Raw genomic sequence first — 17,655 nt, forward strand, 5'->3', positions numbered from 1 at the left:
CCAGCACAGAAAAAAATATGTATGAAATGTATGCATTCACTACTGTAAGTCGCTCTGGATAAGAGCGTCTGCTAAATGACTGAAGTGTAAACATCAGCAAAAACATGAGCAAAAAAACTATATTATACAGAAATTATTTCCCCTTTTTCACAGTAACTATTTCCCTTTATTTTTAAAGTTACAGTCAAACTGGGACCAACAATAGTAGCCTGCCTCTAAATTTATCAGAAACTTGCCCATATTGGTAAATACATTCACCAATATAATACGAACCAAACTCTTTTGACCTTGGAGGGTTTATTTATTTAATGCATTATACTGCCATTGTACTATGGTAACGCATATGATCCATATCTATATCATGGTAAAAAATTAGGCAATACCATAGTATTATTTAAGTGCATGGCAGTAACATCATACTTCAAAGTTAAAACCACGGTACATTTCCATGATTCAAACTATACCATGGTATGAATGAAAGTACCATAGTAGTACCAAGGTACTTTTTGTAAGGGTAGGAACAATGACTCAAGGTCTTGAACAAGGCGTTTGCTGAAACTGCTACCATTGTTTTCTGAAAGACAGTCATATGCAGTACATGGCACCTTACTACCATCTAGTGAGTGAGTGACTGCATTCAATCTTGCACAGCTTCAAAGTCCATGCCTGCGTCTAGAAATGGTTTCCATACATTGTAGAGGAATAGGTGGATTTACATTTGATTTAAGGGTGTCTGCATGAGGACAGACCTTTTTAGGCCATGTTCATGTTAGTAAAAAATATTCCTATCTGGGCAGGAGAGGATTTAATTGTATTCATACAAGCTGCCTAAACCAATACCATGTACTTAACAGGCACCCCCTTTCTTTTTTAGCATTATGTTCACAGAAGTACATTGGTTTCAGGAATTATCACGGGCACGGTGGTTTACAATATCCATTTAGAGGTTCTCAGGAGAGCATGTAGCTTACCTATTCCATTAGGCATTATTTGATTCATAAGTAAGTACATTTACTAGATTTACTCAGGACACGAAAGTTCGGTTTGTAGCCCCGAAGAATATCGCTACTTTTCCTATTTCGCGTGCGTCAGAGTTGGCGTCATCTTTCACATCCGAGTTACCCTTGAGCGCATGCGTATTTACCCTATGTCGACGTCAGCTTTTAGAACATACGTGGCCTTTACATAGAGCAGTCACATAAATAGGTCTTCAGAAGAGAACTCCGGTAAGTCTACTACAATTACCCTATCACATTCATTTACAGATCTATTTTTGTGTTGTTAATAGTTTAGAAGTTTCATCAAGACACGCATTGTAAGATCTTTACCAATATATTGTTTTCAGAAGAACAGTCGTTACAATGTAGCTATCTTTCATTGGCTGAGCTGCAGTATCGGCTACAGTGTAACTAACTATTTAAATGTCTTCATGAAATGTTAAACATTGGCACAAACCAGTGTGTTGCAATATTAAGGCTACCCAAGCCTGAAGTTTATGGTACTGGAGGGTTACACTGGTGTATAGGCTACTGAGCTTCAGCAAAATGACACTAACCTAAAAGCTTACACTGTATTAGATGTATATATATGCTGCTGAGTAGGCCTATACATTAACTTATAAATTGTATTTATTGTTCCCCCATTAGGATCAAAACTTTTCCAACATGGACCAAGTAATGCAATTTGTGGAGCCCAGCCGGCAGTTTGTGAAGGACTCAATTCGGCTTGTGAAGAGGTGTACCAAGCCAGACAGAAAAGGTAATCTATTTTATATCATAGTTATTAATCCTTATCATGAATGGCTGGCTGTTGTGAGTGGTCGACGTTTCTTAGACAACACTGTACCCTTATACTGTAAACAAAATGTAGTTAGTTACCTTTTGAGGAATTCTCACAAGCCTCCCTTCCTAACATGATGTCATCATAGATGCGTAGAACTGACTGGGCATATTTATTTGTATTATAGATCATTCCTTTCTGTCACTGTCTTTATTTTCTGCTTTTATCAGTTGACTGTCCAAATCCATACATCATTTTTTACAATAACAATATCGTACATTTCTTGTATTGAATTGATTTAATGATTTGTTAGCCTCTGGTTGATCTAACTTCGTAAGGTAGCATTGTAGCATACAAAAGGTAGTGCTGAGCGATTAGTGCTTTTTGAGGTAATTTCGGTTCGATTATTTAAAAAAAATCTGTTTTCAGTTTCGATGTATAAAAAAATAATGCAAATACATTGTGGGTTTAATGATGTAACGACACAGAATAAAACAATTAATAAGTCCCATGATGGTAGTGACTGCCCATTACTGTTTATCACTTATTAACCAACATTTATTCACATTACTTTAATAAAATATTTCAGTTGTGTGTGTATATAACATTTGATGACTTTATTATTTAATTCCAAGTCATTATCGCATCTGTATAAATCTGCTACCTATGCTGTCTCTCAAAATAACAATTTTATTAGTAAATAAGGTGCACTTTTATGACTGCTTAATACCAACTATCCATCACTTAGTTCATGTATTTTCTGGTAGAGATACCTCGTGAAGTAACTACACTCCCCACACTTCGCGCATTCTTCTCTCGTCTCTTCACTCTCCATGTCTTCCCCACGCAAACCTAACATAGCAGGCAAAGAAACACACAGACCGGATAAGGCACGCAATGGATTATGGTCATTGTAGTTAATTACTATGTTTTCTTCACTAAACTATGTAGAATATTGGCCTGTTGGAAACTACTACATAAATCACATCTAGCCCGGAATGTGTGATTTCTAGAGATACTGCTCAATGTACGTATTAAGCACACCGAAATAAAACAAAAATAAAACGAAAAATAACCAACATTTTGGTTAATCGCGATGCACTAACAGAAGGTAGCAAACTACATTGTTTTACAATATTGTACATGATTTCATTTAATGATTTGTTAGCCTCAGGTCAACCAAACTGTGTAAGGTAGCAGCCAACAAAATTTGGCCATGCAAAATCTGATTTAACTTTTATTTTTAATTTCAGAATTCTCAAAGATTGCAATGGCCACAGCAATAGGTTTTGCTATCATGGGTTTCATTGGTTTCTTTGTCAAACTCATCCACATCCCCATCAACAACATCATTGTGTAAGTATTAATCAACAGTAGCCTAGTATTCATGTAAATCAGGGCTATTCAACTATACTTTGATGGTTGCAGCTGGGGCTGAACATTTTTTAATATGCAATTATTCTTCAGAAGAACTAATAAATATATATATATATATATATATATATATAACTATGCGCACACACACACACACTATATAACGCACTTAAATGTTGCTGAAAGTAATTTGGTCATTTTTTCCCCCTCTGAAAACAAAGTATTTTGTCTTTATTGCCTTAACACAGTGATAAGATGGACCAGCAGGCTATGTGATGCTCTATATTAGGAAACAAATGTGTACCAATGTATTTAAGAAAACCTTTGACTCTGGCCTTATTGCCACTATCTCAATAAAGATTATAAATCACACATGAAGATATAGCAATCCGGTAGCCTTATTCAACATTTCAGTCTAAAGGAAGTATGCTTTGAATTCATTTTCTCCAGACATTAGTAGGGCCGGGACGATACCAGTGTCTCAATATTTTTTTTCCATGGCAAAAATTAAAACGTATAGCAGACCAAACTATTTGGTGCTTTAAAAACATGCTGTATGTAAAATATTGTGTGCTATAGCTTGGGAAATAAATAAATGTTACTCTGGATGACAACATTATGTTTGTTTCCAAAAATAGGGCTGTTTTTTTCAACAAACAAAAAAGTTAAAGCCGCTTTGTGTTTTGTTTCCTTGCCACAATACTAACGAGTATCGTGATACTGGTATCGTCCCGGCCCTAATTATTTTCCAAGCTATAGAAGTCAATATTTTACATACAGCAGGTTTTTCAAGGACCAAATAGTTTGGTCTGCTATATGTTTTAATTTTTGCCATGGAAAAAAATATTGCGACAATGGTATCATCACAGCCCAAGTTATTGTCCGTCTTTTTTTCTCATACGTCCTTTTAACGAGTCCTGCACACCTTGTGAGCGTCATAGAGGGGAAACGGAAGGCGCACGTTCCCGAGAGTCTTAGCTTTCAGGAATGTGGTCATAATAGATGCTATAGTCCAAGCCATTCTAATGCTAAAGCAAAATTCAAAGGACGAAAAAAGAAATTAATAATTTCCCATCTAACGCTAGAAACTACACAAATGGGCCTAGTAGCATTTGTCATTTAGGCAATAAACTTAAGATTTTTGCATGGAATTTCCTCCCCAGATTTTTTAAAATAATGTTCCAGAACTGATCAGGGGTCCAGTGTGAATTGAGAAAATGGCCCGATCTGGACTGTGGGCCGGCATTTGAATAGCCCTTCTGTAAATCAATCACTGCACAATGATGATAGATGGCAGTGTTCCTTCATGGCAATTGCTTTTTCATATTTTAAAACATTCTGATCTCTTTTATATTAATGAATTGCAATCTTGTCTTGCAGTGGTGGTTGAATATCTCCCCGGACTGACTGACTAGCTGCAACAAGACATGGGCTCAAATGCCGAGAAGTGTTTGTATATTATTGTCTTCAGTTCATATTTGTTTGCTCTGTAAATAAATCTGGCTTAGTAAGAATTCAAATCTCTGGTGTCAATTTCTTCTAAATAACTGAAAATATGAACACTGATCAAGAGTGTTGGAATTCACCGTATTGTTTTGATGAACACATTATTGGTTATATTTCCTGTAATCTCTTTCCCAGACACTTCCGCCCCAAATGCGCGAAGAGTCTGGTGGGCCAACGCATCAAACTTGGCCTTAGTTAGCCAATACAGAAAGATCGGGAGAAACTCGCGACGCGTTGTCTTATTTGGCTTAATCTACCGACCAATTATCTTCCACAACACCTTCCTTGCAGTCATGTGATTGGCTAAAATGAAGTGAGAAATACTTTACTCAGTAAGGTCACTCCCATAGAATTCAATGTTCACACCCACTAAGGCCAACTTTGAATCCTTGATGTCCCAGGCTTATATGTGCTGTGCGCAATTTTTATTTTTATTTAACCTATATTTATCTAGGCAAGTCAGTTAAGAACAAATACTTATTTACAATGACGGCTTACACCGGCCAAACCCAGACGAAGCTGGGCCAATTGTGCGCCGCCCTATGGGACCAATCACGGCCGGTTGTAATACAGCCTGGGGACAATGTTTCCTCTAAGGAAGGACTAATGCTGTCTTCCATTACTGATATGATGACAGTACACCTTGAATGGATTGATTAAATCAAGTTCATTATCTTCTGTTTTTCATTTAATTCTAACATCAATCTAATAGTTATTCCGGCTCAGTTCGTTTTGCACAACTTCACATCATAGTCAGATAAGATAAGCTTGCAGAGATCCTGCTACACAACCTTTTTCTATTTACTATGTTCTCTGGTGTAGTCCTTGTTCCCTTAAGGCTAGAGGCAAACATGACCTCTTTGTACACTGCAAAATCTTGAGAATCAGAGAGGATCTCTAGGGAATTCTAATTATGTGAGCCTGTGTGTTCCATATTATATGACTTGGATTTTCCTCCCCTCTTACTAACCTTTTACTGCTGTAAATATTGCAACACACACAAGGAAAACAAGTAGAGCTGAAGGAACTGAATTTGAAACACTGTGAAAGGTTCAAAGCCCAGAGTGAGTGAATGTTCTATTCAGGCTTATGGATTTTAGGGCCAAAAGGGGGATATCTGTATGGATGACATTTTGAAGAAGTGGAGTAAAATCGTAAGCTTCATGTAATAAAAATCATATCCAAGTACTGTATGAATCATTGATGCTGAGGTTGCGGCCACATTGCCTACTGTGGTGTTTATTTCAGAGCAATGGCGTGGAAAAGACCAATCAATAACATATAATATCCCCAGAAAATAAAATACCATTGACCTATTCTATTGAGAATAGGTCATACAAGCTGAGAGGCACAGGGAAGAGATGATCACACAATTCACAAAGATGAGCATTCACAACATTCACAGTAGGTGTACTTCACATATGGTGTAAATCTTCCCCAGTGAGACAGATAAGAAAATAAAAGTGCCGGGTGTAGGTCTTACTTTTGAACACAAAAGGGCTTGTTTATGTTTGCGTAATATACAGTGGATATAAAAAGTCTACACACCCCTGTTAAAATGCCAGGTTTTTGTGATGTAAAAGAATGAGACAAAGATAAATCATGTCAGAACTTTTTCTACTGTTAATGTGAACTATAATGTGAACAATTCAATTGAAAAACAAACTGAAATCTTCGAGGGGGAAAAATGAAAAATAAAAACCTTACAATGACCTGGTTGCATAAGTGTGCACACCCTCTTATAACTGGGGATGTGGCTGTGTTCAGAATTAACCAATCACATTCAAACTCATGTTAAATAGAAGTCATTATACACCTGCCATCATTTAAAGTGACTCTGATTAATCACAAATAAAGTTCAGCTGTTCTAGTAGGATTTTCCTGACATTTTCTTAGTTGCATCTCAGAGCAAAAGCCATGGTCCGCAGAGAGCTTCCAAAGCATCAGAGGGATCTCATTGTTGAAAGATAGCAGTCAGGAGAAGGGTACAAAATAATTTCCAAAGCATTACATATATCATGGAACACAGTGAAGACAGTCATCATCAAGTGGAGAAAATATGGCACCACAGAGACATTACCAAGAACTGGATGTCCCTCCAAAATTTATGAAAAGACGAGGAGAAAACTGGTCAGGGAGGCTTCCAAGAGGCCTACAGCAACATTAAAGGAACTGCAGGAATTTCTGGCAAGTACTGGCTGTGTGCTACATGTGACAACAATCTCCCCTATTCTTCATATGAATGGGCTATGGGGTAGGGTGGCAAGACAGAAGCCTTTTCTTACAATGAAAAACATCCAAGCCCGGCTGAAGTTTGCAAAAACAAACATCAAGTCCCCCAAAAGCACGTGGGAAAATGTGTTATGGTCTGATGAAACCAAGGTTGAACTTTTTGGCCAGAATTCCAAAAGGTATGTTTGGCGCAAAAACAACACTGCAAATCACCCAAAGAACACCATACCCACAGTGAAGCATGGTGGTGGCAGCATCATGCTTTGGGGCTGTTTTTCTTCAGCTGGAACTGAGGCCTTAGTCAGGGTGGAGGGGAATTATGAACAGTTCCAAATACCAGGAAATTTTGGCACAAAACCTTCAAGTGTCCGTTAGAAAGCTGAAGAGGAAGTTCACCGTTCAGCACGACAATGTCCCAAAGCACACATCCAAATCCACGAAAGCATGGCTTCACCAGAAGAAGATTAACGTTTTGGAATGGCCCAGCCAGAGCCCAGACCTGAATCCAATTGAACATCTCTGGGGTGATCTGAAGAGGGCTGTGCACAGGAGATGTCCTCGCAATCTGACAGATTTGGAGCGCTTTTGCAAAGAAGAGTGGGCAAATATTGCCACATCAAGATGTGCCATGCTAATAGACTCCTACCCAAAAAGACTGAGTGCTGTAATAAAATCAAAAGGTGCTTCAACAAAGTATTAGTTTAAGGGTGTGCACACTTATGCAACCAGGTTATTGTGAGTTTTTTATTTTCCCCCCTCAAAGATTTCAGTTTGTTTTTCAATTGAATTGTTCACGTTATAGGTCACATTAAAGGTGGAAAAAGTTCTGACATGATTTCTTTGTCTCATTATTTTACATCACAAAAACCTGGCATTTTAACAGGGGTGTGTAGACTTTTTAAATCCACTGTAAGTAGGCCTAGATAATTAGGCCTAGTCAAGTTAAATTAATGATCTGATGAGGTAAAAATAAAGGGAAAGGGGGATACCTAGTCAGTTGTCCAACTGAAATGTGTCTTCCACATTTAACCCAACCCCTCTGAATCAGAGAGGTGCGGGGGGCTGCCTTAATCGACATCCACGTCTTCGGCACCTGGTGAACAGTGGGTTAACTGCCTTGCTCGGGCAGAACAACAGATTTTTACCTTGTCAGCTCGGGGATTTGATCCAGCAACGTTCAAGTCAGAAGATTGAGTAGGGCTACTGTAGTTTTCTTTCAAGTGTGTCCATCCACTGTTTGACTAAATTACACATATTACTCATATGGATAATGGATGAAAACCTCCTGAGGCAAAAACAAATTAAACATTCAAATTAGAATTCTCCTTCAAGTTAGTGATTAGTCTGTGGCTCTGGATGAATATTTTAAGTTATATGAGGCGAGACTGTTATTCCTAACACTTTTCAACATTCCGCCTTTTTGTAGGCAGACCGCTGTAGCCCTCAGACCAGAGGTGTCATGTCCCTGTGCCCCCTTAGATATGTCTTCTTTAAAATATATGTAAATACACTGTGGCCAGTTTATTAGGTATGCCCATCTAGTCCCTTTGCCTCCAGAACAGCCTGAATTCTTCTTGGCATGGAAATGTTGCTCACTTGGTATCAAGGGACCTAACCTATGCCAGGAAAGCATTCCCCACACCATTACACCACCGCCACCAGCCTGTACTGTTGGCCCCATCCTGCCTGGTGTCATGTATTATTGCTGTTTGCGCCAAATCCTAACTCTGCCATCAGTATGACGCAGCAGGAACCAAGGTTCGTTGGACCAGGTAATGTTTTTCCACTCCTCAATTGTCCAGTGTTGGTGATCACGTGCCCACTGGAGCCCCTTCTTCTTGTTTTTAGCTGATAGGAGTGGAACCCGGTACGGTTGTCTGCTTTTTTTTTCTTCACATTTTATTGGTCACATATACATGGTTAGCAGCTGTTATTGTGAGTGTTGCGAAATGCTTGTGCTTCTAGTTCTGACAGTGCAGCAATATCTAACAAGTAATCTAACCATTCCACAACAACTACCTAATACACACACATCTAAGTAAAGGAATGGAATAAGAATATATACATATAAATGTATGGATGAGCAATGACAGAGCGGCATAGGCAAGATGCAATAAAATACAGTATATACATATGAGATGAGTATTGCAAGGTATGTAAACATTATTAAAGTGGCATTATTAAAGTGACAAGTGATCCATTTATTAAAGTGGCAAATGATTTCAAGTCTGTAAGTAGGCAGCAGCCTCTCTGTGTTTGTGATGGCTGTTTAAATTAACAGTCTCATAGCCTTGAGATAGAAGCTGTTTTTCAGTCTCTCGTCCCAGCTTTGATGCACCTGTACTGACCTCACCTTCTGGATGGTAGCGGGGTGAACATGCAGTGGCTCAGGTGATGGTCCTCGATGATCTTTTTGGCCTTCCTGTGACATCGGGGCTGTAGGTGTCCTGGAGGGTAGGTAGTTTGCCCCTGGTGACGCGTTGTGCAGACCGCACCACCCTATGCTGCAATAGCCCATCCGTGACAAGGACCAACGACTTGTGCATTCCGAGATGCCGTTCTGCACACCACTGTTATACTGCGCCGTTATTTGCCTGTTTGTGGTCCGCCTGTTAGTTTACACGATTCTTGCTTTTCTCCTTTGAGAACTTTAGGCTATCAAGTTAGAGTAGCTAGCTTGTCTAACTATTTTAGCTGGCATGCCTGCTGGCAAGGTTTGTAGACTTTAGAAAATAGACATACTTTTGACATAGAATGAAGCATAATGATATGACTTTAGATAGCAGGAAAAGGCTGTTTCAGGTGTTTGAAAAATGCAAATTATCCACCCCCCAGCCATGTTCACATACTTTATGCCCCTTCAGATTTTTGGGGTGCATGACGGCCTTCCCTCAGACTGCAATGTTATCAGTGCAGTAGATGTTATTAACCTATACATGTTTAGTTATATAGTTGCAGTAGGCTATGTTCAGAATTATTCCGTGAAATAACACAGATATAAAAATATATATACACTGCTCAAAAAAATAAAGGGAACACTAAAATAACACATCCTAGATCTGAATGGAAATTATAGGCAATTAGCAAGACACCCCCAATAAAGGAGTGGTTCTGCAGGTGGGGACCACAGACCACTTCTCAGTTCCTATGCTTCCTGGCTGATGTTTTGGTCACTTTTGAATGCTGGCGGTGCTTTCACTCTAGTGGTAGCATGAGACGGAGTCTACAACCCACACAAGTGCCTCAGGTAGTGCAGCTCATCCAGGATGGCACATCAATGAGAGCTGTGGCAAGAAGGTTTGCTGTGTCTGTCAGCGTAGTGTCCAGAGCATGGATGCGCTACCAGGAGACAGGCCAGTACATCAGGAGACGTGGAGGAGGCCGTAGGAGGGCAACAACCCAGCAGCAGGACCGCTACCTCCGCCTTTGTGCAAGGAGGAGCAGGAGAAGCACTGCCAGAGCCCTGCAAAATGACCTCCAGCAGGCCACAAATGTGCATGTTTCTGCTCAAACGGTCAGAAACAGACTCCATGAGGGTGGTATGAGGGCCCGACATCCACAGGTGGGGGTTGTGCTTACAGCCCAACACCGTGCAGGACGTTTGGCATTTGCCAGAGAACACCAAGATTGGCAAATTCGCCACTGGCGCCCTGTGCTCTTCACAGATGAAATCAGGTTCACACTGAGCACGTGACAGACGTGACAGAGTCTGGAGATGCCGTGGAGAACGTTCTGCTGCCTGCAACATCCTCCAGCATGACCGGTTTGGCGCTGGGTCAGTCATGGTGTGGGGTGGCATTTCTTTGGGGGGCCGCACAGCCCTCCATGTGCTCACCAGAGGTAGCCTGACTGCCATTAGGTACCGAGATGAGATCCTCAGACCCCTTGTGAGACCATATGCTGGTGCGGTTGGCCCTGGGTTCCTCCTAATGCAAGACAATGCTAGACCTCATGTGGCTGGAGTGTGTCAGCAGTTCCTGCAAGAGGAAGGCATTGATGCTATGGACTGGCCCGCCCGTTCCCCAGACCTGAATCCAATTGAGCACATCTGGGACATCATGTCTCGCTCCATCCACCAACGCCACGTTGCACCACAGACTGTCTAGGAGTTGGCGGATGCTTTAGTCCAGGTCTGGGAGGAGATCCCTCAGGAGACCATCCGCCACCTCATCACGAGCATGCCCAGGCGTTGTAGGGAGGTCATACAGGCACGTGGAGGCCACACACACTACTGAGCCTTATTTTGACTTGTTTTAAGGACTTTACATCAAAGTTGGATCAGCCTATAGTGTGGTTTTCCACTTTAATTTTGAGTGTGACTCCAAATCCAGACCTCCGTGGGTTGATAAATTGGATTTCCATTGATTATTTGTGTGTGATTTTGTTGTCAGCACATTCAACTATGTAAAGAAAAAAGTATTTAATAAGATTATTTCTTTCATTCAGATCTAGGATGTGTTGTTTAAGTGTTCCCTTTATTTTTTTGAGCAGTATATATTGAGCGCCAACAACTCAACATAATCATTCCGGGCAGGGCCGTGCACAGACCTTTCAGGAGGCAGGTGTTCAGCCTGACACCACCACCCATAAGGGCACTTTGGAGACTGGAAGGGCAAAAGGGCATGTGCTCTGTACAGGTAGAGCCATATGATTCAGATATGGCTGTGTTGTTATGGAACGGAAGTGTGCGTGACGGTAAAGGGGTATAGAAAAAACCCTCAGTAATTTCACGTCACCGAAGCGTGTCCCCTTGTGTATGTTTGGTGGACCATTCTACAGTTCACTAAATGAACCTCATCTTTCAGAAGGCGGCTTGGATTCCTTTTTTTTATTCAGTAAATAACTCTGTTATAGAAGGAAGGTTTATTAAACTTTGTGATTCTGATATAGATAATACTGAGTTGGACCAAGCCATTAAACAAATGCCTATAGATATATCTCCTGGACTCGATGGCCTGACTCCTGAATTCTATCGATATTTTTGGCCTGATTTGAGAGAGTTATTGCTTTCGGTCTACAAAGAGGGTATTGCTAATGCTATCTTACATCCTTCTTGGAGACAGGGACTAATAGTTATTATACTCAAACCAAAGAAGGACTCTCTTTACCTGGACAATTGGAGACCAATTAAGTTGTTGGCAACTGACTATAAGTTGCTAGCTTATGTCTATACCAATAGGCTGAAAAAAGGCCTTGATGATATAATCAGTGGAACTCAATCAGCCTTCATTAAAGGAAGGATTATCCATAACCATATACAATTGGTTTTAGATATTTTTGATTATAGTGAGTTCGTAGAAGATGATGGCTTTATATTGTTTTTAGATTTTTTAAAGGCTTTTGACACTTTAGAGCACAACTTTTCATTTAGAACTCTCTCTACTTTTGGGTTTGGGGAGAATGTCTGTAAAGTGATAAGTATGATGTATAATGATATTAGCAGTTCGGTGGCTATGAGTAATGGCACTTCCCTTCGTTTCTCTATTGCTAGAGGAATTAGACAGGGTTGTCCAATCTCCCCTCTTTTATTTATTTTAGCCACAGATTTACTAGTCATATTTCTTAACAAATCTGAGAATTTTAAAGGGATCCATATTTTTGGTAAAGATAAAAATATCAGTCAATTTGCAGATATACACTGCCCTTTTCCTAAAGGATAGAGCGACAATTCCCTTGGCTAGTGACAGAATCAGGAAATGTTCTATGGTCTCTGGGTTGATCGCATGCCAATTCATTGCTGTGACTCCGTCAACATTGCCTCCATACCTGTTAAAAAGGAAGTAAAATATTTAGGAATTCTTGTCACAGAAAAAAATTCAGATAGAGAATCTTTAAAAATCGATAATAGGATTAATTCCATGAGAGTTTCATTAAGTCAGTGGCTGCAATGTGATATCTCAATTTTGGGTCATATTCTTTTGTCCAAGACAGATGGTTTATCTAGAATCATTTACCAAAGTCAATCCCTTTTTCTTTCTTCTAATGACATTTTAAAAAGTCAATTCTGTTATATTTACATTTGTTTGGAAGAATAAAATGCATTTTATTCGGAAATCACAATTAGTGAAAGACTATGTGTCACGTCCTGACCATAGAAAGATGTTATTTTCTATGGTAGAGTAGGTCAGGGCGTGACAGGTTTTTCTTCTTCTATGTTTTCTATTTCTATGTTTAGGTTCTAGTTTTGTATTTCAGTGTTGGGGTTTTGTTTGGGATGATCTCCAATTAGAGGCAGCTGGTCCTCGTTGTCTCTAATTGGAGATCATACTTAAGTAGGGGTTTTTCCACCTGGGTTTTGTGGGTGATTAATTTTGAGTTGTGTATGTGTTCATCTCTGCGTCACGGTTTGTTGTTTTTTCGTTCAGTGTATTTATGTATTGCATAGTTTCACAGTATAAATAAAATGTGGAACGACACACACGCTGTACTTTGGTCCTCTTCTCCTTACGACATCCGTGACACTATGATCGTGGAGGTTTACAGGCTATTTATTTTGAGTCGTTAGTGGGTGCTTTTAAAATTAAATGGTTGAAATTATGTCCGTCTAACCATACCTCAATGTGGTATCATATCCCTAACAGTCTGTTTAATCAACTTGGTGGACTTGAATTCCCAATGAAATGTGATTTTGACCCTCCAAAATTACCTGTGAAATTGTCTAAGTTTCACCAGCAAATATAATTTTTCTGGAAAATGATATTCAAGCACAATTTTCCCCCCACAAAAGATTGATTTGTAATAAAGTTATAAAAATTAATAGGAAATCAATTTTCAAAGGCCTTTGGTTTGACAAGGGTATTCATGTTGTATGTGAAACTGGGGAGTTTTTGTCGTTTGAGTTCATTGGTAAATTTCAGGTTAATATTACTGAGAGAAAATATATGAAGGTTTGCAAAGCAATTCCACTTCCTTTACTTGGACTTATTAAGAACACTTTGTTATATTATGAGGTTTTTCTCTCTTTTCCAAGTTTACAAATTAATGACTTGAATCTTTTGGATAAAAAATGCAACAATACGAGTGGCAGTTAATGAAGTAATTTTTGGTGATTGTAATTCAATATATTGCTATGGAAGTGACTGTCACGTCCTGACCAGTAAAGGGGGTTATTTATTATTGTAGTTTGGTCAGGGCGTGGCAGGGGGTGTTTGTTTTATGTGTTTCAGGGTTTTTGGGTTATGTTCTCTGTTAGTGTATTTCTATGTTTGTTCTAGTATGTCTATTTCTATGTTTAAGTTTCTTGGGTTGACCTTCAATTGGAGGCAGCTGTTCCTCGTTGCCTCTAATTGAAGGTCCTATTTAGTAGGGGTGTTTTTTCCTGTGTTTTGTGGGTGGTTGTTTCCTGTTACAGAACCACCCACCATGACTGGATCAAGCGGCGTGCCCGGGCAGAGATGGACACCTGGTCGGTATTGGAATGGATGGAGAGGAGAAATTGGACTTGGAGGCAAGTCATTGAACGATATCGGAGTCTACCAGGGAAGAACGGGAGGCAGCCCCCAAATTTTTTTGGGGGGGGCACACGGGTAGTTTGGCTGGCCCAGGGGTGAGCCTGAGCAAACTCCCGTGCTTATTGTGTCAAGCATGTGCCTGCTTCTCGCACTTTCTCTCCGGTAAGCCTCCACAGTCCAGTACGTCCTGATCCTCGCACTAGCCCTGAGGTGCGTGTCACTAGTCTGGCGCCTCCAAAGCCAGTCCCACGCACCAGGCCTTTAGTGCGCCTGCCCAGTCCAGTACGTCCTGTTCCTGCTCCTCGCACTAGCCCTGTGATGCATGTCACTAGTCTGGCGCCTCCAAAGCCAGTCCCACGCATCAGGCTTTCAGTGCGCAGTCCCCATCTAGAGCTTCCGGCGACAGTGCCCCGTCTAGAGCTTCCGGCAACAGTGCCCCGTCTAGAGCTTCCGGCGACAGTTCCCCGTCCAGTGTTTCCGGCAACGTCCCACAGTCCGGAACCGACAGAGACGGCCCACAGTCCGGAACCGACAGAGACGGCCCACAGTCCGGAACCGACAGAGACGGCCTGCCAGTCCGGCGCAGCCAGAGTCGCCCGCCAGTCCGGCGCAGCCAGAGTCGCCCCTCAGCCCAGAGCCTTCAGCGGTGGGCTACAGCCCTGAGCCTTCAGCAGGGGTGGACAGGTTAGAGTGGGGATTAAGCCTGGAGCCAGAGCCACCTCCGTGGGGGGAGGTTTAGGAAGGGGGGGTGTAGCATGGAAGAACCGTCGGTGACGGTGGCCACCCTCCCTTCCCTCCCTTTATTTGGAGTTTATTTTGTGTTTTTTTTTTAGGTGCATACGGGGTCTGCACCTTTGGGGGGGGTACTGTCACGTCCTCACCAGTAAAGGGGGTTATTTGTTATTGTAGTTTGGTCAGGGCGTGGCAGGGGGTGTGTGTTTTATGTGTTTTGGGGTTTTTGGGTTATGTTCTATGTTAGTGTATTTCTATGTTTGTTCTAGTATGTCTATTTCTATGTTTAAGTTTCTTGGGTTGACCTTCAATTGGAGGCAGCTGTTCCTCGTTGCCTCTAATTGAAGGTCCTATTTAGTAGGGGTGTTTTTTCCTGTGTTTTGTGGGTGGTTGTTTCCTGTTTTGTGTATGTTGCACCTGACGGGACTGTTTACAGTCGTTTTGTTGTTTAAGAGTTTAATAAAAGTGAATATGAGCATGTCACACGCCGCGTCTTGATCCCCATTAGACGACCCGCGTTACAGTGACCAACCCATGTTATGGTCAAAAGCGACTACCTTTTACCTTACTTGTCCAGATATCCCAAAAGTTAAAGAAACTAATTTTAAAATATATTCTTCCATCTACCGTGTTAATGATTTCTTGCACAAAAGATTACATTTTTACAAAATGCCTTGTGTTTTTTGTTCCTCTGATTCCGAATCTTTAGAGCATTTATTTTTCATGCTGCCATTCTCATTAAATGGATTGAAATTCATGAATGATTGTGTATAAAATCTCCAGAATTACCTACACTACCGTTCAAAAGTTTAGGGTCACTTAGAAATGTCCTTGTTTTTGAAAGAATAGCAAAAAATTTTGTCCATTAAAATAACATCAAATTGATCAGAAATACAGTGTAGACATTGTTATTGTTGTAAATGACTATTGTAGCTGGAAACGGCAGATTTTTTATGGAATATCTACATAGGCGTACAGAGGCCCATTAACAGCAACCATCACTCCTGTGTTCCAATGGGACGTTGTGTTAGCTAATCCAAGTTTATCATTTTAAAAGGCTAATTGATCGTTAGAAAACCCTTTTGCAATTATGTTAGCAGAGCTGAAAACTGTTGTGCTGATTAAAGAAGCAATAAAACTGGCCTTCTTTAAATTAGTTGAGTATCTGGAGCATCAGCATTTGTGAGTTCGATTACAGGCTCATAATGGCCAGAAACAAAGAACTTAATTCTGAAACTCATCAGTCTATCCTTGTTCTGATAAATGAAGGCAATTCCATGCGAGAAATTGCCAAGAAACTGAAGATCTCGTACAACACTGTGTACTACTCCCTTTACAGTACAGCACAAACTGGCTCTAACCAGAATAAAAAGAGGAGAGGGAGGCCCCGGTGCACAACTGAGCAAGAGGACAAGTACATTAGAGTGTCTCGTTTGAGAAACAGACACCTCACAAGTCCTCAACTGGCAGCTTCATTAAATAGTACCCGCAAAACACCAGTCACAACATTAACAGTGAAGAGGCGACTCTGGGATGCTGGCCTTCTAGACCTTCCGGAGACACCTAAAACCCCACCTCTTTAAGGAATACCTGGGATAGGATAAAGTAATCCTTCTAACCCACCCCCCCCCAAATTTATAACATTTTTTAATTAAAATAAAAAAAAAGATATAGATGTACTATTGTAAAGTGGTTGTTCCACTGGATATCATAAGGTGAATGCACCAATTTGTAAGTCGCTCTGGATATGAGCGTCTGCTAAATGACGTAAATGTAAAGGTAAATGTAGGCAGAGTTGCAAAGAAAAAGCCATATCTCAGACTGGCCAATAAAAATAAAATATTAAGATAGACAAAAGAACACAGACACTGGACAGAGGAACTCTGCCTAGAAGGCCAGCATCTCGGAGTCGCCTCTTCACTGTTGACGTTGAGACATTTATAAGTGACCCCAAACTTTTGAACGGTAGTGTATGTTTATCTTTGATGATGTTAAATGGCATTATGCTTATCCTTGTAATTCCGATCATAACTATTTTATTAACATTATTATTCTCCTGGCCAAATATTATATTCACAAATGTAAATGGGGTGGAAAAAAATCTTATTTTGGATTTTTTTCATTGAACTGTTAAAATTTTATAAATCTCTCAAACTTGAGAAACTTTAAAAGTTGTACAAATTATTAGAAGTCATGTCTCTGTATGTCTGTTAATGTCTCATTGCCTTGTCACATATTATTGATGTCCTGAATTAATCTTTTGTTTGGGGGGGTGGCTCGCCTGGTGTTCTGTTATTACATTTTTTCATTGTATTCACAGGAGTGTCGCTATATTGATGTGTGTTATTGTTATTATTGCTACAATAATTATTATTATTTTTTATATATAAATAAATGTTTGGTGGACCATACCATCATCACAGAAATATAGGGGAACGGCAAGGCAATTTCCAATTCAGCACCTGGCAGCGATTCTTCTGTATGTCCTATCATAATTATAAAGATAGTATCCGACAATGCCGTTAGAGGTAATGGGGCAGTGCGATCAAAAAACTGTTTTGCTCGGTGACACGAGAGGTAG

General features: G+C 40.3%; 1 protein-coding gene across 3 annotated transcripts; it reads left to right on the forward strand.

Annotated features, from left to right (window-relative positions):
* Window positions 1-1,016: 1,016 nt before the first annotated feature.
* sc61g (transport protein Sec61 subunit gamma) lies at window positions 1,017-4,667 on the forward strand. 3 transcript variants are annotated; one of them, XM_014190345.2, is made up of 4 exons: window positions 1,017-1,226; window positions 1,647-1,758; window positions 3,033-3,135; window positions 4,534-4,667. In XM_014190345.2, the coding sequence occupies exons 2-4, from the start codon at window positions 1,665-1,667 to the stop codon at window positions 4,541-4,543; spliced, it is 207 nt and encodes a 68-aa protein (XP_014045820.1). In that variant the 5' UTR covers window positions 1,017-1,226; window positions 1,647-1,664; the 3' UTR covers window positions 4,544-4,667. The 3 variants fall into 3 exon arrangements, with proteins under 3 accessions (XP_014045820.1, XP_014045823.1, NP_001135349.1); XM_014190348.2 differs by lacking the exon at window positions 1,017-1,226 and adding an exon at window positions 1,245-1,315; NM_001141877.1 differs by lacking the exon at window positions 1,017-1,226 and having other exon boundaries at window positions 1,646-1,758; window positions 4,534-4,662.
* Window positions 4,668-17,655: the final 12,988 nt, after the last annotated feature.

Source organism: Salmo salar, chromosome ssa03 (genome assembly GCF_905237065.1).
Source record: "Salmo salar chromosome ssa03, Ssal_v3.1, whole genome shotgun sequence".
NCBI lineage: Eukaryota > Metazoa > Chordata > Actinopteri > Salmoniformes > Salmonidae > Salmo > Salmo salar.

Coding starts and splice junctions, on each gene's coding strand:
- sc61g (XM_014190345.2), top strand. CDS start 1,665: ATGGACCAAGTAATGCAATTTGTGGAGCCCAGCCGGCAGTTTGTGAAG. Junction 1,759..3,032: donor TACCAAGCCAGACAGAAAAG/GTAATCTATTTT, acceptor TTTTAATTTCAG/AATTCTCAAAGATTGCAATG.